This window comes from Schistocerca serialis, chromosome 4 (assembly GCF_023864345.2).
Source record: "Schistocerca serialis cubense isolate TAMUIC-IGC-003099 chromosome 4, iqSchSeri2.2, whole genome shotgun sequence".
Lineage (NCBI taxonomy): Eukaryota > Metazoa > Arthropoda > Insecta > Orthoptera > Acrididae > Schistocerca > Schistocerca serialis.
Window position 1 is genome coordinate 21688004 of NC_064641.1, and position 17107 is coordinate 21705110.

At 43.4% G+C, this 17107-nt stretch overlaps 1 protein-coding gene across 1 annotated transcript in view; it reads right to left on the reverse strand.

The window, feature by feature from the left end:
• LOC126474557 (CD151 antigen-like) overlaps positions 1–17107 on the reverse strand; it is a 136994-nt gene that overhangs the window by 24411 nt on the left and 95476 nt on the right. Inside the window, exon 3 of the mRNA XM_050102032.1 lies at positions 3269–3460. Coding sequence (XP_049957989.1) covers positions 3269–3460 — 192 coding nt within the window. The remainder of the gene's footprint in view (positions 1–3268; positions 3461–17107) is intronic.

Below are 17107 nucleotides of genomic sequence, written 5' to 3' on the forward strand. Positions count from 1 at the left end.
GTGAAAAGCAGCATTTTGGATGGGATTCGATGTTTGGACGCTATTGGAGGCGGTCAGGTTGTGTTAGTCTCTGTTTCGAGAAAGTTGTATGTGATAAGTGATTAAATAACCGCTATTTCGCGTGTTTGAATAATTCAGAGTTCCTGCTTTTTGGAATCCAGTGGACTTGTTATTTTTCGGGTTGCGTGTTCTACAAGCTCCACTTAGGAGGTTTCAATGTGTAGCCATCGTGTAATTTATAGATTGAGATACTGTGGAGCTTTAACTGTTTTCTAAAGATAATTGTGGTTTATTCAGACACCTCCATGATCTTAAGATACTCGGTCAGGCTCTGAAATTAATTTATTGTGAACTCTGACTTTCAATCTTTCCATGTTCTTACTGGAAATAAAGCCTAATGTGTAAAACCTTAAAAAAAGGGAAAAAAAGGAAACGTGATCGCTTGGGCGGCGTTTGCACAGCAACTCCTGCGTGCATTTAAATGAAATACGTTTATGGATCATCTGGGAATTTCAGGAGATGGGACCTGGATAAACTGACAGACCAGAGGGTGTCGAGAGTATCATGGGAGCATTAGGGAACGATTGACAGGAATGGGGGAAAGAAACACAGTAGAAGAAGAACGGGTAGCTTTGAGAGATGAAATAGTGAAGGCAGCAGAGGATAAAGTAGGAAAAAACACGAGAGCTAGTGGAAATCCTTGGGTAACAGAAGATATATTGAATTTAATTGATGAGAGCAGAAAATATAAAAATGCAGTATATGAAGCAGACAAAAAGGAATACAAACGTATCAAAAATGAGATCGACAGGAAGTGCAAAATGGCTAAGCAGCGATGGCTAGAGGACAAATGTAAGGATGTAGAGGCTTATCTCAATAGGGGTAAGATAGATACTGCCTACTGGAAAATTAAAGAGACTTTTGGAGAAAGAGAACCACTTGCATGAATATCAAGAGCTCAGATGGAAACCCAGTTATAAGCAAAGAAGGGAAAGCAGAAAGGTGGAAGGAGTATATAGAGGGTTTATACAAGGGCGATGTACTTGAGGACAATATTATGGAAATGGAAGAGGACGTAGATAAAGATGAAATGGGAGATACGATACTGCGTGAAGAGTTTGACAGAGCACTGAAAGACCTGAGTCGAAACAAGGCCCCGGGAGTGGACAACATTCCATTAGAACTACTGACAGCCTTGGCAGAGCCAGTCCTGAAAAAACTCTACCATCTGGTGAACAAGATGTATGAGACAGGCGAAATACCCTCAGACTTCAAGAAGAATATAATAATTCCAATCCCAAAGAAAGCAGGTGCTGACAGATGTGAAAATTACCGAACTATCATTTTAATAATCCACGGCTGCAAAATACTAACGCGACTTCTTTACAGACGAATGGAAAACCTGGTACAAGCTGACCTCGGGGAAGATCAGTTTGGATTCCGTAGAAATGTTCGAACACGTGAGGCAATACTGACCCTACGACTTATCTTAGAAGACTGATTAAGGAAAGGTAAACCTACGTTTCTAGCATTTGTTGACTTAGAGAAAGGTTTTGACAATGTTGACTGGAATACTCTCTTTCAAATTCTGAAGGTGCCAGGGGTAAAATACAGGGAGCGAAAGGCTATTTACAATTTGTACAGAAACCAGATGGCAGTTATAAGAGTCGAGGGGTATGAAAGGGAAGCAGTGGTAGGGAAGGGAGTGAGACAGGGCTGTAGCCTATCCCCGATGTTATTCAATCTGTATATTGAGCAAGCAGTAAAGGAAACAAAAGAAAAATTCGGAGTAGGAATTAAAATCCACGGAGAAGAAATAAAAACTCTGAAATTCACCCATGACATTTTAATTCTGTCAGGGACAGCAAAGGACTTGGAAGAGCAGTTGAATGGAATAGAGAGTGTCTTGAAAGGAGGATATAAGACGAACATCAACAAAAGCAAAACGAGGATAATGGAATGTAGTCGAATTAATTCAGGTGATGCTGAGGGAATTGGATTAGGAAATGAGTCACTGAAAATAGTAGATGAGTTTTGCTATTTGGGGAGCAAAATAACTGATGATGGTCGAAGTAGAGAGGATACAAAATGTAGACTGGGGATGGCAAGGAAAGCGTTTCTGAAGAAGAGAAATCTGTTAACAGCGAGTATAGATTTAAGTGTCAAGAAGTCGTTTCTGAAAGTATTTGCATGGAGTGTAGCCATGTATGGAAGTGAAACATGGACGATAAATAGTTTGGACCAGAAGAGAATAGAAGCTTTCGAAATGTGGTGCTACAGAAGAATGCTGAAGATTAGATGGGTAGATCACGTAACTAATGAGGAGGTACTGAATAGAATTGGGGAGAAGAGAAGTTTGTGGCACAACTTGACTAGAAGAAGGGATCGGTTGGTAGGACATGTTCTGAGGCATCAAGGGATCACGAATTTAGTATTGGAAGGCAGCGCGGGGGGTAAAAATCGTAGAGGGAGACCAAGAGATAGATACACTAAACAGAAGGATGTAGGTTGCAGTAGGTACTGGAGGATGAAGAAGCTTGCACAGGATAGAGTAGCATGGAGAGCTGCATCAAACCAATCTCTGAATTGAAGACCACAACAACAATCGGTACATTGCGTGGAATGTGAGTTCGCGCCCCATAGACGAAACGTAGCCTAAGTTATAGGTCCAACTACATTTACGGGGGCCCACTGAAGTGTTTCGCTGTGTAATGTGTGGGTAAATCTTTTCTTGCAGTAGCATATAGGGGTTCCGATCTGATACAGAACTTGTGAACAGTTTAGTACTTTGATTTTCGGCAGAGTTGATGAGAGAGATTGTGTTTTATTTCGTCATCCACATCACATGTACATTCTCATACAATCCGTACGGTCACAGGTTATATTTCAGCAAGATAATGCCCGCCCATGCATGGCAAGAGTTTCTAATGCTTGTCCTCGTGCTTACTAGATATTACCTTGGCCAGCGAGGTCGCTGGATCGTTCTCCGGTTGAGAACGCTTTGAGCATTACGGGCAGGACCCTGCAACCAGCTCGTGATTTTGACGATCTAACGCGCAAATTGAACAGAATTCGTCACGATATCCCTCAAGACGACATCCAAGAACTCAGTCAATCAGTGCCAAGCCGAATAACTGCTTGTGTGAATGCTCTGAAAAGCTAATCATTTGCATGTCACAGCATCTTCTTCCTGTCGTATAAATTTCGCGTCTGTAGCACGTCATCTTCGTGGTGTAGCAATTTTAATGGCCAGCAGTGTGGTACTCACGATGAGCAGCAGGCAGCGGTTCTCGCGCCACACCCCGCAGCAGCCGAGGAAGGCGACCGCCAGGGTCACAGCTCCGGCGACCACCAGCACCCATGCGGCGACCACGTACGTGGCGGAGCTCAGCAGCGAGATGTACGTCTGCTTGTCCACCAGCGTCCACACGCCCACGGCGAACACCGCAGCGCCGGCCAGCTGCAACACGACACATTCGTTTCACTCAGGCCCGTCCAGGACATGTGGAGCTGGATGGAGTTAGCAACTTTTTCAACCAATTTTTCAAACTATACAATTTTCTGATTCTGTTATGGTTTAATTCGTGCAAGAACCATCTAACCCCTCTGACACACACTAAAACAATAAATACATCACATTTATGGTACATCTAGTCACACACAATAATACACTGAAGCGCCAAAGAAGCTGGTATAGAGACATGTAAACAGCCAGAATACGGCGCTACGGTCGGCAACGCCTGTGTAACACGACAAGTGTCTGGCGCATTCATTAGATCTGTTACTGCTAAAATTACAAGGAAGGTCAGCGTTGGCCGTAATTTTGATGATTTATTAACTACCAAATCGATTTTCGATCACATAATGATCATCTTCTGTGCTTTAGCGTACAAATTAAAGTTCGTAGTCACTGGTGTCTGGTGTCCGGTTTGATGCAGCTCTCCACGCTACTCTATCCTGTGCAAGCTTCTTCATCTCCCAGTACCTACTGCAGCCTACATCCTTCTGAAACTGCTTAGTGTATTCATCTCTTGGTCTCCCTCTACGATTTTTACCCTCCACGCTGTCCTCCAATACTAAATTGGTGATCCCTTGATGCCCCAGAACGTGTCCTACCAACCGATCCCTTCTTCTAGTCAAGTTGTGCCACAAACTTCTCTTCTCCCCAATTCTATTCAATACTTCCTCATTAGTTATGTGATCTACCCATCTAATCTTCTTCATTCTTCTGTAGCACCACATTTCGAAAGCTTCACTTATTTTCTTGTCTAAACTATTTATCGTCCACGTTTCACTTCCATACATGGCTACACTCCATACAAATACTTTCAGAAACGACTTCCTGACACTTAAATCTATACTCGATGTTAACAAATTTTTCTTCTTCAGAAACGCTTACCGTGACATTGCCAGTCTACATTTTATATCCTCTCTACTTCCACCATCGTAAGTTATTTTGCTCCCCAAATAGCAAAACTTCTTTACTACTTTAAGTGTCTCGTTTCCTAATCTAATTCCCTCGGCATCGCCTGACTTAATTCGACTACATTCCATTATCCTCGTTTTGCTTTTGTTGATGTTCATCTTATATCCTCCTTTCAAGACACTGTCCATTCCGTTCAACTCCTCTTCCAAGTCCTTTGCTGTCTCTGACAGAATTGCAATGTCATCGGCGAACCTCAAAGTTTTTACTTCTTCTCCATCGATTTTAATACCTAATAAACAGATTGAATAGCATCGGGAGAGGCTACAACTCTGTCTCACTCCCATCCCAACCACTGCCTCCCTTTCATGCCCCTCGACTTTTATAACTGCCATCTGGTTTCTGTACAAATTGTAAATAGCCTTTCGCTCCCTGTATTTTATCCCTGCCACCTACAGAATTTGAAAGAGAGTATTCCAATCAACATTGCCAAAAGGTTTCTCTAAGTCTACAAATGCTAGAAAAGTAGGTTTGCCTTTTCTTAATCTACCTTCTAAAATAAGTCGTATGGTCAGTATTGCCTCACGTGTTCCCATATTTCTACGGAATCCAAACTGATCTTCCCCAAAGTCGGCTTCTACCAGTTTTTCCATTCGTCTGTAAACAATTCGCGTTAGTATTTTGCAGCCGTGACTTATTAAACTGATAGTTCGGTAATTTTCACATCTGTCAACACCTGCTTTCTTTGGGATTGGAATTATTATATTGTTCCTGAAGTCTGAGGGAATTTCGCCTGTCTCATACATCTTGCTCACCAGATGGTAGAGTTTTGTCAGGACTGGCTCTCCCAAGTTTCGACTCAGGTCTTTCAGTTCTCTGTCAAACTCTTCACGCAGTATCATATCTCCCATTTCATCTTCATCTACATCCTCTCCCATTTCCATAATATTGTCCTCAAGAACATCGCCCTTGTATAGTCCCTCTATATACTCCTTCCACCTTTCTGCTTTCCCTTCTTTGCTTGGAACTGGGTTTCCATCTGAGCTCTTGATATTCAAGCTGGTGGTTCTCTTTTCTCCAAAGGTCTCTTTAATTTTCCTGTAGGCAGTATCTATCTTACCTGTAGTGAAATAAGCCTCTACATCCTTACATTTGTCCTCAAGCCATGCATGCTTATCCATTTTGCACTTCCTGTCGATCTCATTTTTTAGACGTTTGTATTCCTTTTTGCTTGCTTCATTTACTGCATTTTTATATTTTCTTCTTTCATCAATTAAATTCAATATTTCTTCTGTCACCCAAGGATTTCTACTAGCCCTCGTCTTTTTTACCCACTTGATCCTCTGCTGCCTTCACTATTTCGTCCCTCAAAGCTACCCATTCTTCTTCTACTGTATTTCTTTCCCCCATTCCTGTCAATTGTTCCCTTATGCTCTCCCTGAAACTCTGTACAACCTCTGGTTTAGTCTGTTTATCCAGGTCCCATCTCCTTAAATTACCACTTTTTTGCAGTTTCTTCAGTTTTAATCTACAGTTCATAACCAACAGATTGTGGTCAGAGTCAACGTCTGCCCCTGGAAATGTCTTACAATTTAAAACCTGGTTCCTAAATCTCTGTCTTACCATTATATAATCTATCTGAAACCTGTCTGTATCTCCAGGCTTCCTCCATGTATACAACCTTCTATCATGATTCTTGAACCATGTGTTAGCTATGATTAAGTTATGCTCAGTGCAAAATTCTACCAGGCGGCTTCCTCTTTCATTTCTTAGCCCCAATCCATATTCACCCACTACGTTTCCTTCTCTCCCTTTTCCTACTACCGAATTCCAGTCACCCATGACTATTAAATTTTCGTCTCCCTTCACTACCTGAATAATTTCTTTTATTTCATCATACATTTCTTCAATTTCTTCGTCATCTACAGCGCTAGTTGGCTTATAGACTTGTACTACTGTCGTAGGCGTGGGATTCGTGTCTATCTTGGCCACAACAATGCGTTCGCTGTGCTGTTTGTAGTTGCTTACTTGCACTGCTATTGTTTTCTTCATTATTAAACCTACTCCTGCATTACCCCTATTTGATTTTGTATTTATAACCCTGTATTCACCTGACCAAAAGTCTTGTTCCTGCTGCCATCGAACTTCACTAATTCCCACTATATCCAACTTTAACCTATCCATTTCCCTTTTTAAATTTTCTAACCTACTTTCCCGATTAAGGGATCTGACATTCCACGCTCCGATCTGTAGAACGGCACTAGAATTTTCCCAAAAAATTTCATTGGTTTCAATTTCAGGTTTTAACTACCTTTCTGTACCTAGTACTATGTGACCCTTTTAAGAGTGCTTCAAACTCTGGCGCTTGGTTTTAAATGCTTCAGCAGTTAACCACAGGACGTCCGGGACCTAGGGAGACAGTGTTTAAATCATGAATGACAGTTGCTGGCCTTCAATGACTACCGTAGGAGAATACTGTCTAAAGATCTTACGCAAAACCTAAATAAACTCTGTTCATATGTAAAGGCTGTTAGTGGCACTCCAGTTAAGTGTCCAGTCATTCACGGACGAGATAGGAACTGAAATTGAGAGCAGGAAAGCGAAAGCAGAAATGCTTAATTCTCTGTTTAAATGTTCCTTAACAAAGGAAAACACGGGTTCAAATGGTTCAAATGGCACTGAGCACTATTCGACTTAACTTCTGAGGTCATCAGTCGCCTAGGACTTAGAACTAATTAAACTTAACTAACCTAAGGACATCACACACATCAATGCCCGAGGCAGGATTCGAGCCTGCGACCGTAGCGGTCGCTCTGCTCCAGACTGTAGCACATAGAACCGCACGGCCACTCCGGCCGGCCGAAAACACAGGAGAATTGACCCATTTACTTCTTGTGGCAGTCAAAGATGAGCGATATTCTGGGAGGTTATAATTAAAGTGTAGGTACTGCAGAAATCCAGAGTGGGCAGAAATTATCCTACGGCAGCGAAAGATGGTAAATATTCTAATGCGTTAAAGCTGATCCGATTTACGCTGAAAAAAATTAAGTCCAATTAGTGCTGGCAGTGCAAAAAAAAAAAAAAAGACGTACAGGAATGTTTTACAGAAATGTTTCAGTAAGTAACTGATTACGAATGAGACGTGGGCAGGAAAGGTCAGACAAGTGAGAAAGGCTGCTTATAGAGTTAGTTCGATATGAGCAGTGGGGACGCTTACGAGATACTGTATCCGTAAAACAACGTGAACAACTGACACTTCCTGGCAAATTAAAACTGCGTGCCCGACTGAGACTCGAACTCGGGACCTTCGCCTTTCGCGGGCAAGTGCTCTACCAACTGAGCTACCGAAGCACGACTCACGCCCGGTACTCACAGCTTTACTTCTGCCAGTACCTCGTCTCCTACCTTCCAAACTTTAGAAGCTCTCCTGCTAACCTTGCAGAACTAGCACTCCTTAAAGAAAGGATATTGCGGAGACATGGCTTGGCCACAGCCTGGGGGATGTTTCCAGAATGAGATTTTCACTCTGCAGCGGAGTGTGCGCTGATATGAAACTTCCTGGCAGATTAAAACTGTGTGCCCGACCGAGACTCGAACTCGGGACCTTTGCCTCTCGCGGGCAAGTGCTCTACCATCTGAGTCATTTAGACAGTTGTTCTTCTCGCACTCCATACGAAGTAACTTGTTCCGTGGGACGTACTCTCCGTCACGACTTCACAGTGGTTTGCAGAATATACACTACTGGAAATTAAAATTGCTACACCAAAAATAAATGCAGATGATAAACGGGTATTCATTGGACAAATATATTATACTAGAGCTGACATGTGATTACATTTTCACGCAATTTGGGTGCATAGATCCTGAGAAATCAATACCCAGAACAACCACCTCTGGCCGTAATAACGGCCTTGATACGCCGGACATTGAGTCAAACAGAGCTTGGATGGCGTGTACAGGTATAGCTGCCCATGCAGCTTCAACACGATACCACAGTTCATCAAGAGTAGCGACTGGCGTATTGTGACGAGCCAGTTGCTCGGCCACCATTGACGAGACGTTTTCAGTTGGTGAGAGATCTAGAGAATGTGCCGGCCAGGGCAGCAGTCGAACATTTTCTGTATCCAGAAAGGCCAGTACATGACCTGCAACATGCGGTCGAGCATTATCCTGCTGAAATGTAGGGTTTAGCATGGATCCAACGAAGGGTAGAGCCACGGGTCGTATCACATCTCAAATGTAATGTCCACTGTTCGAAATGCCGGCAATGCGAACAAGAAGTGACCAAGACGTGTGTAACCAATGGCACCCCATACCATCACGCCGGATGATACGCAAGTATGGCGATGATGAATACACGCTTCCGATGTGTGTTCACCGCGATGTCGCCAAACACGGATGCGACCATGACGATGATGTACACAGAACCTGGCTTCATCCGAAAAAATGACGTTTTGCCATTCTTCCACCCAGGTTCGTCGTCGAGTACACCATCGTAGGCACTCCTGTCTCTGATGCAGCGTCAACGGTGACCGCAGCCGTGGTCTCCGAGATGATAGTCCATGCTGCTGCAAACGTCGTCGAACTGTTCGTGCAGATGGTTGTTGTCTTGCAAACGACCCTATCTGTTGACTCAGGGATCGAGACGTGGCTGCACGATCCGTTACAGCCATGCGGATAAGATGCCTGTCATCTCGACTTCTAGTGATACGAGGCCGTTGGGATCCAGCACGACGTTCCGTATTACCCTCCTGAACCCACCGACTCCATATGCTGCTAACACTCGTTGGAATTCGACCAACACGAGCAGCAGTGTCGCGATACGATAAACCGCAATCGCGATAGGCTATAATCGGACCTTTTTCAAAGTCGGAAACGTGATGGTACGCGTTTCTGCTCCTTACACGAGGCATCACAACAACGTTTCACCAGGCAACGCCGGTCAACTGCTGTTTGTGTATGAGAAATCGGTTGGAAACTTTCCTCATGTCAGCACGTTGTAGGTGTCGCCACCGGCGCCAACCTTGTGTGAATGCTCTGAAAAGCTGATCATTTGGATATCACAGCATCTTCTTCATGTCGGTTAAATTACGCGTCTGTAGGACATCATCTTCGTGGTGTAGCAATTTTAATGGGCAGCAGTGTAGATGTAGGTACACAGGTAGATTTCAAGGATACGTAAAGTGGAGAATCAGTGTGACGTCCGGTCGTGGCAACTGGAGCACCTGCAACAGTGAATTGTCATCTAGAGCCGTGGTCTTCGGCGGCTGCCTCGGAGGCGGCGGCGGCGGCGGCGGCGGGCGGCGGCGGCGGCGGTGATTAGAGGGGGCCTGTGAGCTGAGACAGTGACACACGGGCTGGGTCTTCCCGGGAGCGGCGCGGACACCCAGGCGAAGTGATTTGTCTGCGGCGGTCGGCCAGGTACGGGGAGGCACAAAGCTGCGGGCCCGGCGCCGCCCACCCCTACCTGGGCCGGCCGCCAGGGCTGTCCACAGTGCGCCCGAATTCCAGCGCAGCCAGTTCCTCAAAAACCTGACACCTACAGGGACTACCTACCGCAGCTCTGGCGCTACAATTACCCACACGTAACAAGTAGCACGAGCTGGGAAATACACTTAAGAGCCAAAGAACCTCGTACACCTGCCTAAGAGCGACGGTGTGAGCACGCAGAAGTGCCCCATACGACATAGCATTGACTCGACTAATGTCTGAAGTAGTGCTGGAGGGAACTGACACAATGAATCCTTCAGGACTGTCCATAAATTCGTAAGAGCACGAGCGGTAACAGCACTTTGCAAGGCATGCTCAGTAATGTTCATGCCTGGGGAGTTTGATGGCCAGCTGAAGAGTTTAAACTCAGAATGTTACTGGAGCCACTCTAGCAATTCTGGACGTGTGGAGTGTCGCACAGTCCTGCTGGAATTGCCCAAGTCTGTCGGAATGCACAATGGATATGAATGGATGCAGGTGGTCAGACAGGATGCCTACGCTACGTGTCACCTGCCAGAGTCGCATCTAGACGTATCAGGGGCCCCATATCACTCCAACTGCACACCCCCCACACCACTACAGAGCCTCCACCAGCTGGAACAGTCCGGTGCGGACATGCGGAGTCCATGGATTCATGAGGTTGTCTCCGTATCCTCATACCTCCATTTGCTCGATACAATTTGAAGCGAGACTCGTCGGACGAGGCAACATGTTTGCAGTCATCAACGGTCCAACGTTGGTGTTGACGGGCTCAGGCGAGGCGAGCCGGCTGTTGTGACCGAGCGGTTCTAGGCGCCGCATTCCGGAACCGCGTGACTGCTACGGTCACAGGTTCGAATCCTGCCTCAGGCATCGATGTGTGTGATGTCCTTAGGTTATTTAGGTTTAAGTAGTTCTAAGTTCTAGGGTATCAAGTAGATTATATAATGCTAAGACAGAGATTTAGGAACCAGGTTTTAAAATGTAAGACATTTCCAGGGGCAGATGTGGACTCTGACCACAATCTATTGGTTATGACCAGTCGATTAAAACTGAAGAAACTGCAAAAAGGTGGAAATTTAAGGAGATGGGACCTGAATAAACTGAAAGAACCAGAGGTTGTACAGGGTTTCAGGGAGAGCATAAGGGAACAATTGACAGGAATGGGGGAAAGAAATACAGTAGAAGAAGAATGGGTAGCTTTGAGGGATGAAGTAGTAAAGATAGCAGAGGATCAAGTAGGTAAAAAGACGAGGGCTGGTAGAAATCCTTGGGTAACAGAAGAAATATTGAATTTAATTGATGAAAGGAGAAAATATAAAAATGCAGTAAATGAAGCAGGCAAAAAGGAATACAAACGTCTCAAAAATGAGATCGACAGGAAGTGCAAAATGGATAAGCAGCGATGGCTAGAGGACAAATGTAAGGATGTAAAGGCTTATCTCACTAGGGGTAACATAGATACTGCCTACACAAAAATTCAAGAGACCTTTGGAGAAAGGACAACCACTTGCATGAATATCAAGAGCTTTGATGGAAACCCAGTACTAAGCAAAGAAGGCAAAACAGAAAAGTGGAAGGAGTATATAGAGGGTCCATACAAGGGCGATGTTCTTGAGGACAATATTATAGAAATGGGAGAGAATGTAGATGGAAACGACATTGGAGATATGATACTGCGTGAAGAGTTTGACAGAGCACTGAAAGACCTAAGTCCAAACAAGGCCCCGGGAGTAGACAACATCCCATTAGAGCTAATGACAGCCTTGGGAAAGCCAGGCCTAACAAAACTCTACCATTTAGTGAGCAAGATGTATGAGACAGGCGAAACACCCTCAGACTACAAGAAGAATGTAACAGTTCCAATCCCATAGAAAGCAGGTGTTGACAGATGTGAAAATTACCGAACTATCAGTTTAATAAGCCACGGCTGCAAAATACTAACGCGAATTCTTTATAGACGAATGGAAAAACTGGTAGAAGCCGACCTCGGGGAAGATCAGTTTGGACTCCATACATATATTGGAACACGAGAGGCATTACTGACCCTACGACTTATCTTAAAAAATAGATTAAGCAAACCTACGCTTCTAGCATTTGTAGACTTAGAGAAAGCTTTTGACAATGTTGACTGGAATACTCTCTTTCAAATTCTGAAGGTGGCAGGGGTAAAATACAGGGAGCGAAAGGCTATTTACAATTTGTACAGAAACCATATGCCAGTTATAAAAGTCGAGGGGCATGAAAGGGAGGCAGTGGTTGGGAAGGGAGTGAGACAGAGTTGTAGCCTCTCCCCGATGCTATTCAATCTGTTTACTGAGCAAGCAGTGAAGGAATCAAAAGAAAAATTCGGTTTAGGTATTAAAATCGATGGAGAAGAAATAAAAACGTTGAGGTTCGCCGATGACATTGTAATTCTGTCAGAGACAGCAAAAGAGCAGTTGAGCGGAATGGACAGTGTCCTGAAAGGAGGATATAAGATGAACATCAACAAAAGCAAAACGAGTATAATGGAATGTAGTCGAATTAAATCTGGTGATGCTGCCGGAATTAGATTAGGAAATGAGACACTTAAAGTAGTAAAGGAGTTTTGATATTTGGCGAGACTGGCAATGGCAAGGAAAGCGTTTCTGAAGAAGAGAAATTTGTTAACATCGAGTTTAGATTTAAAAGTCAGCAAGTCGTTTCTGAAAGTATTTGTATGGCGTGTAGCCATATATGGAAGGGAAACGTGGGCGATAAATAGTTTAGACAAGAAGAGAATAGAAGCTTTCGAAATGTGGTGTTACAGAAAAATGCTGAAGATTAGATGGGTAGATCACAAAACTAATGAGGAGGTACTAAATAGAATTGGAGAGAAGAGAAATTTGTGGCACAACCTGACTAGAAGAAGGGATCGGTTGGTTGGGCATATTCTGAGGCATCAAGGGATCACCAATTTAGTATTGGAGGGTAACGTGGAGGGTAAAAATCGTAGAGGGAGACCAAGGGATGAGTACACTAAACAGATTCAGAAGGATGTGGGTTGCAGTAGGTACTGGGAGATGAAGAAGCTTGCACAGGATAGAGTAGCATGGAGAGCTGCATCAAACCAGTCTCTGGACTGAAGACCACAACAACAACATCAACTAGCACACGCTGGGAAATACACCTAAAGAGTCAAAGAAACTGTTACACCTGCCTAATATCATACAGAGCGACCGCGAGCACGCAGAAGTGCCGCAATACGACATAGCACGGACTCGACTAATGTCTGAAGTAGTGCTGGAGGGAACTGACATAATGAATCCTTCAGAGCTGTCCATAAATCCGTAAGAGTACGAGGGGGAACAGCACGTTGCAGGCATGCTCAATTATGGTCATGCCTGAGGAGTTTGATGGTTAGCTGAAGAATGTTACTGGAGCCACTCTGTAGCAATTCTGGACGTGTGGAGTGTCGCACAGTCCTTCTGGAATTGCCCAAGTCTGTCGGAATGCACAGTGGAAATGAATGGATGTGTGTGATCAGACAGGATGCCTGCGTACGTGTCACCTGCCAGAGTCGTATCTAGACGCATCAGGGGTCCCATATCACTCCAACTGCACACGCCCCACACAATTACAGAGCCTCCACCAGCTTGAACAGTCCCTTGCTGATACGCAGGGTCCATGGATTCATGAGCTTTTCTCCATACCCGTACACGTTTATTCGCTCGATAGAATTTGAAACGAGACTCGTCCGACGAGGCAACATGTTTCCAGTTGTAGGGAAGCAGCCTACTCACGCTGTAGTAAATTCACATCAGTTTCCATTGTGTGCCAGCCAGTCTGCTGTAACTAGCTCTGACGTCATAAATGTTGCGCAATACCTTAAAAATCAAGCAAATGAACTAAAACTTTTCTAGCATGTCAGAAATAATATTAAATTAATGTGTGTTAAATATCAGTTCGATAACTTCAGCCATTTCCGAGATTTGGACGTTTTTCTGGAAAAATCATTGGCGCAACAGAAAAGAGCTAGAGACTTCAAAATTTATATTTAGATTCATCTTTCATAATGATTTAATAAAAACAGTACTTTGGATTTCACAAATTAAGATTTTAGTGGAAATTCATGATTTTCTGGTTTTCGTCTCAAAACTGAAGGAAGCAAGATAGATTAAGTAGGCTAGTAAATAAGGCTAGGATGTTTAGATTTAAATAGGTTGGAGGTCCGCTATGATTATGAAAATGTGTAAAGTTTCTTTTTAATACCTATAAAATTATAGCGATAGCGGATCTCAAAAGGGACAGTTCAGAGCTCATCTGCTGCGTGCAGGGTAATTAGATTAATTCTCTCGCCCAAAGTATTTAACTTAGTCACGTCAAAATTTTATTATCAATACTTACCTGCGTGCTGAATGCACGTTTAAATTAAGAGCTTCTTCGGCCATCAGCCAAAGAAGCTATAAATTATTATGTAACTTGAAGTGGTGCGTTACTAGCCCAGCGGCTAGTCGGAAGAGCGGATTTGATCAGGCGATCCCTCAGCCGTCCGCACCGCGGCTTTATATATAAGAACACTGCGCGAGGAAGCAAGGCCCCAGTTCTCTCCAGACGCTGAATGACACGCCATCTGTGTCGGTAGTCGCGTGGCATCAGTGTATCTGCTACAAACAGCCTCGGGTGCCGTATTAAGTTACTAGAGATACGCGGAACCATGAAGACATTTTATGTGAAGTGTTAATTCTGGAATGATTTTCATTAACTAGCTTCAGTTTGCGTATTGTCGTATTTTCACGTGCCGTCGCGGGACAGACATTCTACCAAATATTTAGCGTGGCGTTTGATGAAATATTTTCATCAAATTATGGCGAGCATTCTTTTTTAACATTTAATTCGGACATTTATAGTTGCATCAGCGCATTAGACTCTGAACTGTTCTGTTAGTTAGGTTGTAGGGATACTTGTGTTGTTTATCAGTGAATTTCAGAATATACTGAACTATTTTGGAAAACCGTTTTTGATTAGAAATCCCGGACAATCTCCTAATTCCTCAGAGCTATAAGCTGCAGCTATAAGAACATTCTCAGGTAAAGTGGGCACTAGGATATCTATTTACTGGCTCCAAGTTTTATTAAATCACTTTCTGGGGGTCACGGAGTAAATAGAGAGCCAGTGTTGAGAACGGCAAAAGACAGCAATAACAACATACTAAAAGCTAGAAACTGATTCGATATGCAAGCATTTATACAGAAAATTATATTTTTACAAACTTTTAACCGCCGCCCCACATATGGTGCATCGGCCGGGAAACAACTAAGTGAAAGTGATTTTTAACTATTCGGATTCGCGAGTGAAATGCGACACGCAACTGAGTATAGAACAGTGAATGTGTTACGTGTGCATGTGGACGACGCAATTGGATTAACAACGCATCTGGATTGACGGAGCTGGCACTGAGTCTAGCGGTGCTGCCGGCATCGCGAGAAGCCAGTCTCGCCGCACCGCAGTCGTTCGCTGGAGCAGCCGGCGTAGCGCCTGCAATTGCGGGCCACGCAAACACACAACAGCCGTCGGAGAGCCGTCTGCAGTTCAACGTGCCACGTCGCATCAGGAATCCTGGTACGCCGCGCCGGCAACGCCATACGTCGTGCAGAAGGAACTAAGTTAAGTGAAAAGCTGTTAAAAATTTTACTAACCTGCACTAAAAGACTGTCGGCGATGGAACCGCCAAAAGAAACTGAGTTTAAACTTAAATTAGAACCTATGTCTGTTGAGGGAACTGTAAATTCAGACAACGTTTCAAGTATAAACATGCATGAAGGTAGTAATGTTAAAGTGAAAAATGAAGTATTGTCTCCTGACAATAGTGTGCGAAGGGGCAATGATTCAATAATAGAGACCCCTGTAGTAAAGCGGAAAGTAGAAATGGTAAATTTATTGGATGATAGTTTCTCTGATGAATTAAAAATGAAACAGTCATCAAAGATGGTAGAGTTTAAGAAGGAGAAGTTAGATATGACTAATCAATCAGAAGTTTCATTTAGTTTTGATGATTCTGGTGTTGGAGCTAGTTTTATGTCACCTGAGTGTGATAAAAAACCCGCCAGTGAGCAACCCAAAGATGCTGGGGCTGTTGATTTAAATGTTATATTACAAGCAATAACTGCCAGTCAAACAAATTTTAATATGCGGTTTGAGGCAATGAACAATAAATTAGAATCCAATAATGCTGAAATGTCAGCCAGTAATGCTAGAATGAATGCTGAATTGAAGTCTGAAATAAGTGAACAGGTCAAAAACAGTAATGCTGAATTAAAGTCTGAGATTGTGGCCAGCCAAACAAATTTTAATAAACGATTGGAGGTAATGGACGATACCTTCAAGGCTGGTTGCAATAAGTTGAAAGAGGATCTAGACAGTTTGAATTATAAAATTGATTGCAATCATGAGGATATTAAGAAAAAGGTTGCTCAACAATTTTCTGAAATGTATAAAACAGTAAAATCCGAAGTCGCTGAGGTTCGCAAAGACTTCCAAATGGAAGATGCGAAGCTGGAGCACAAGTTAACAGAAAAGATCGAGGCGGAATCTGAACTGTGCTCAGATAGATTTAAAGATGTTAATATAAAAGTAAACATATGTCAAGCAGAAGTAGAAGCAATCAAAACTGACACTACTCATATTGTGCAAAGAGTAGATAATGTTGAAATGAAAGTAGAAAATATCAGTACTAACATTGCTAACATTGAGAGTAAAGTAGCTTCAGTAACTTCTGGTAATGGTAGTATACAACAAGTTGTAGCTGCAAACGCCGCTTTTATCGGGTGTCGGCAGTTCTTGCGGTTCGATCCAGATAAAAATATCCACCCGCTAGATTTCTGGAACGATTTTGAAGATGTGATTCCACCAACTTGGTCTGAGCGAGAGAAAATCTCATTTATTAGAAGCCATTTAGCAGGTGACGCCATGCGTTGGTCAGCTGATGTTATGTTGAAATGTAAAACATTAGCGGAATTTAAAGCAGCTTTTATTAATGAGTATTGGTCTAGCAATAAGCAAAATGAAGTATTGAGAGAATTTTGGAGTGGGAAACGCTTCAATGCAGGCAAGGAATCAATTAAAGAGTTTGCTAGGTCATGGATTTCACGTTTGTCACATTTGGCGGAAAAGCTAAAACCAGAAATGATTATACTAGGTCTGGAAGCTAAACTGCCATGGTACTGGCAAACTAGAATTATATCAGCCCCTAGA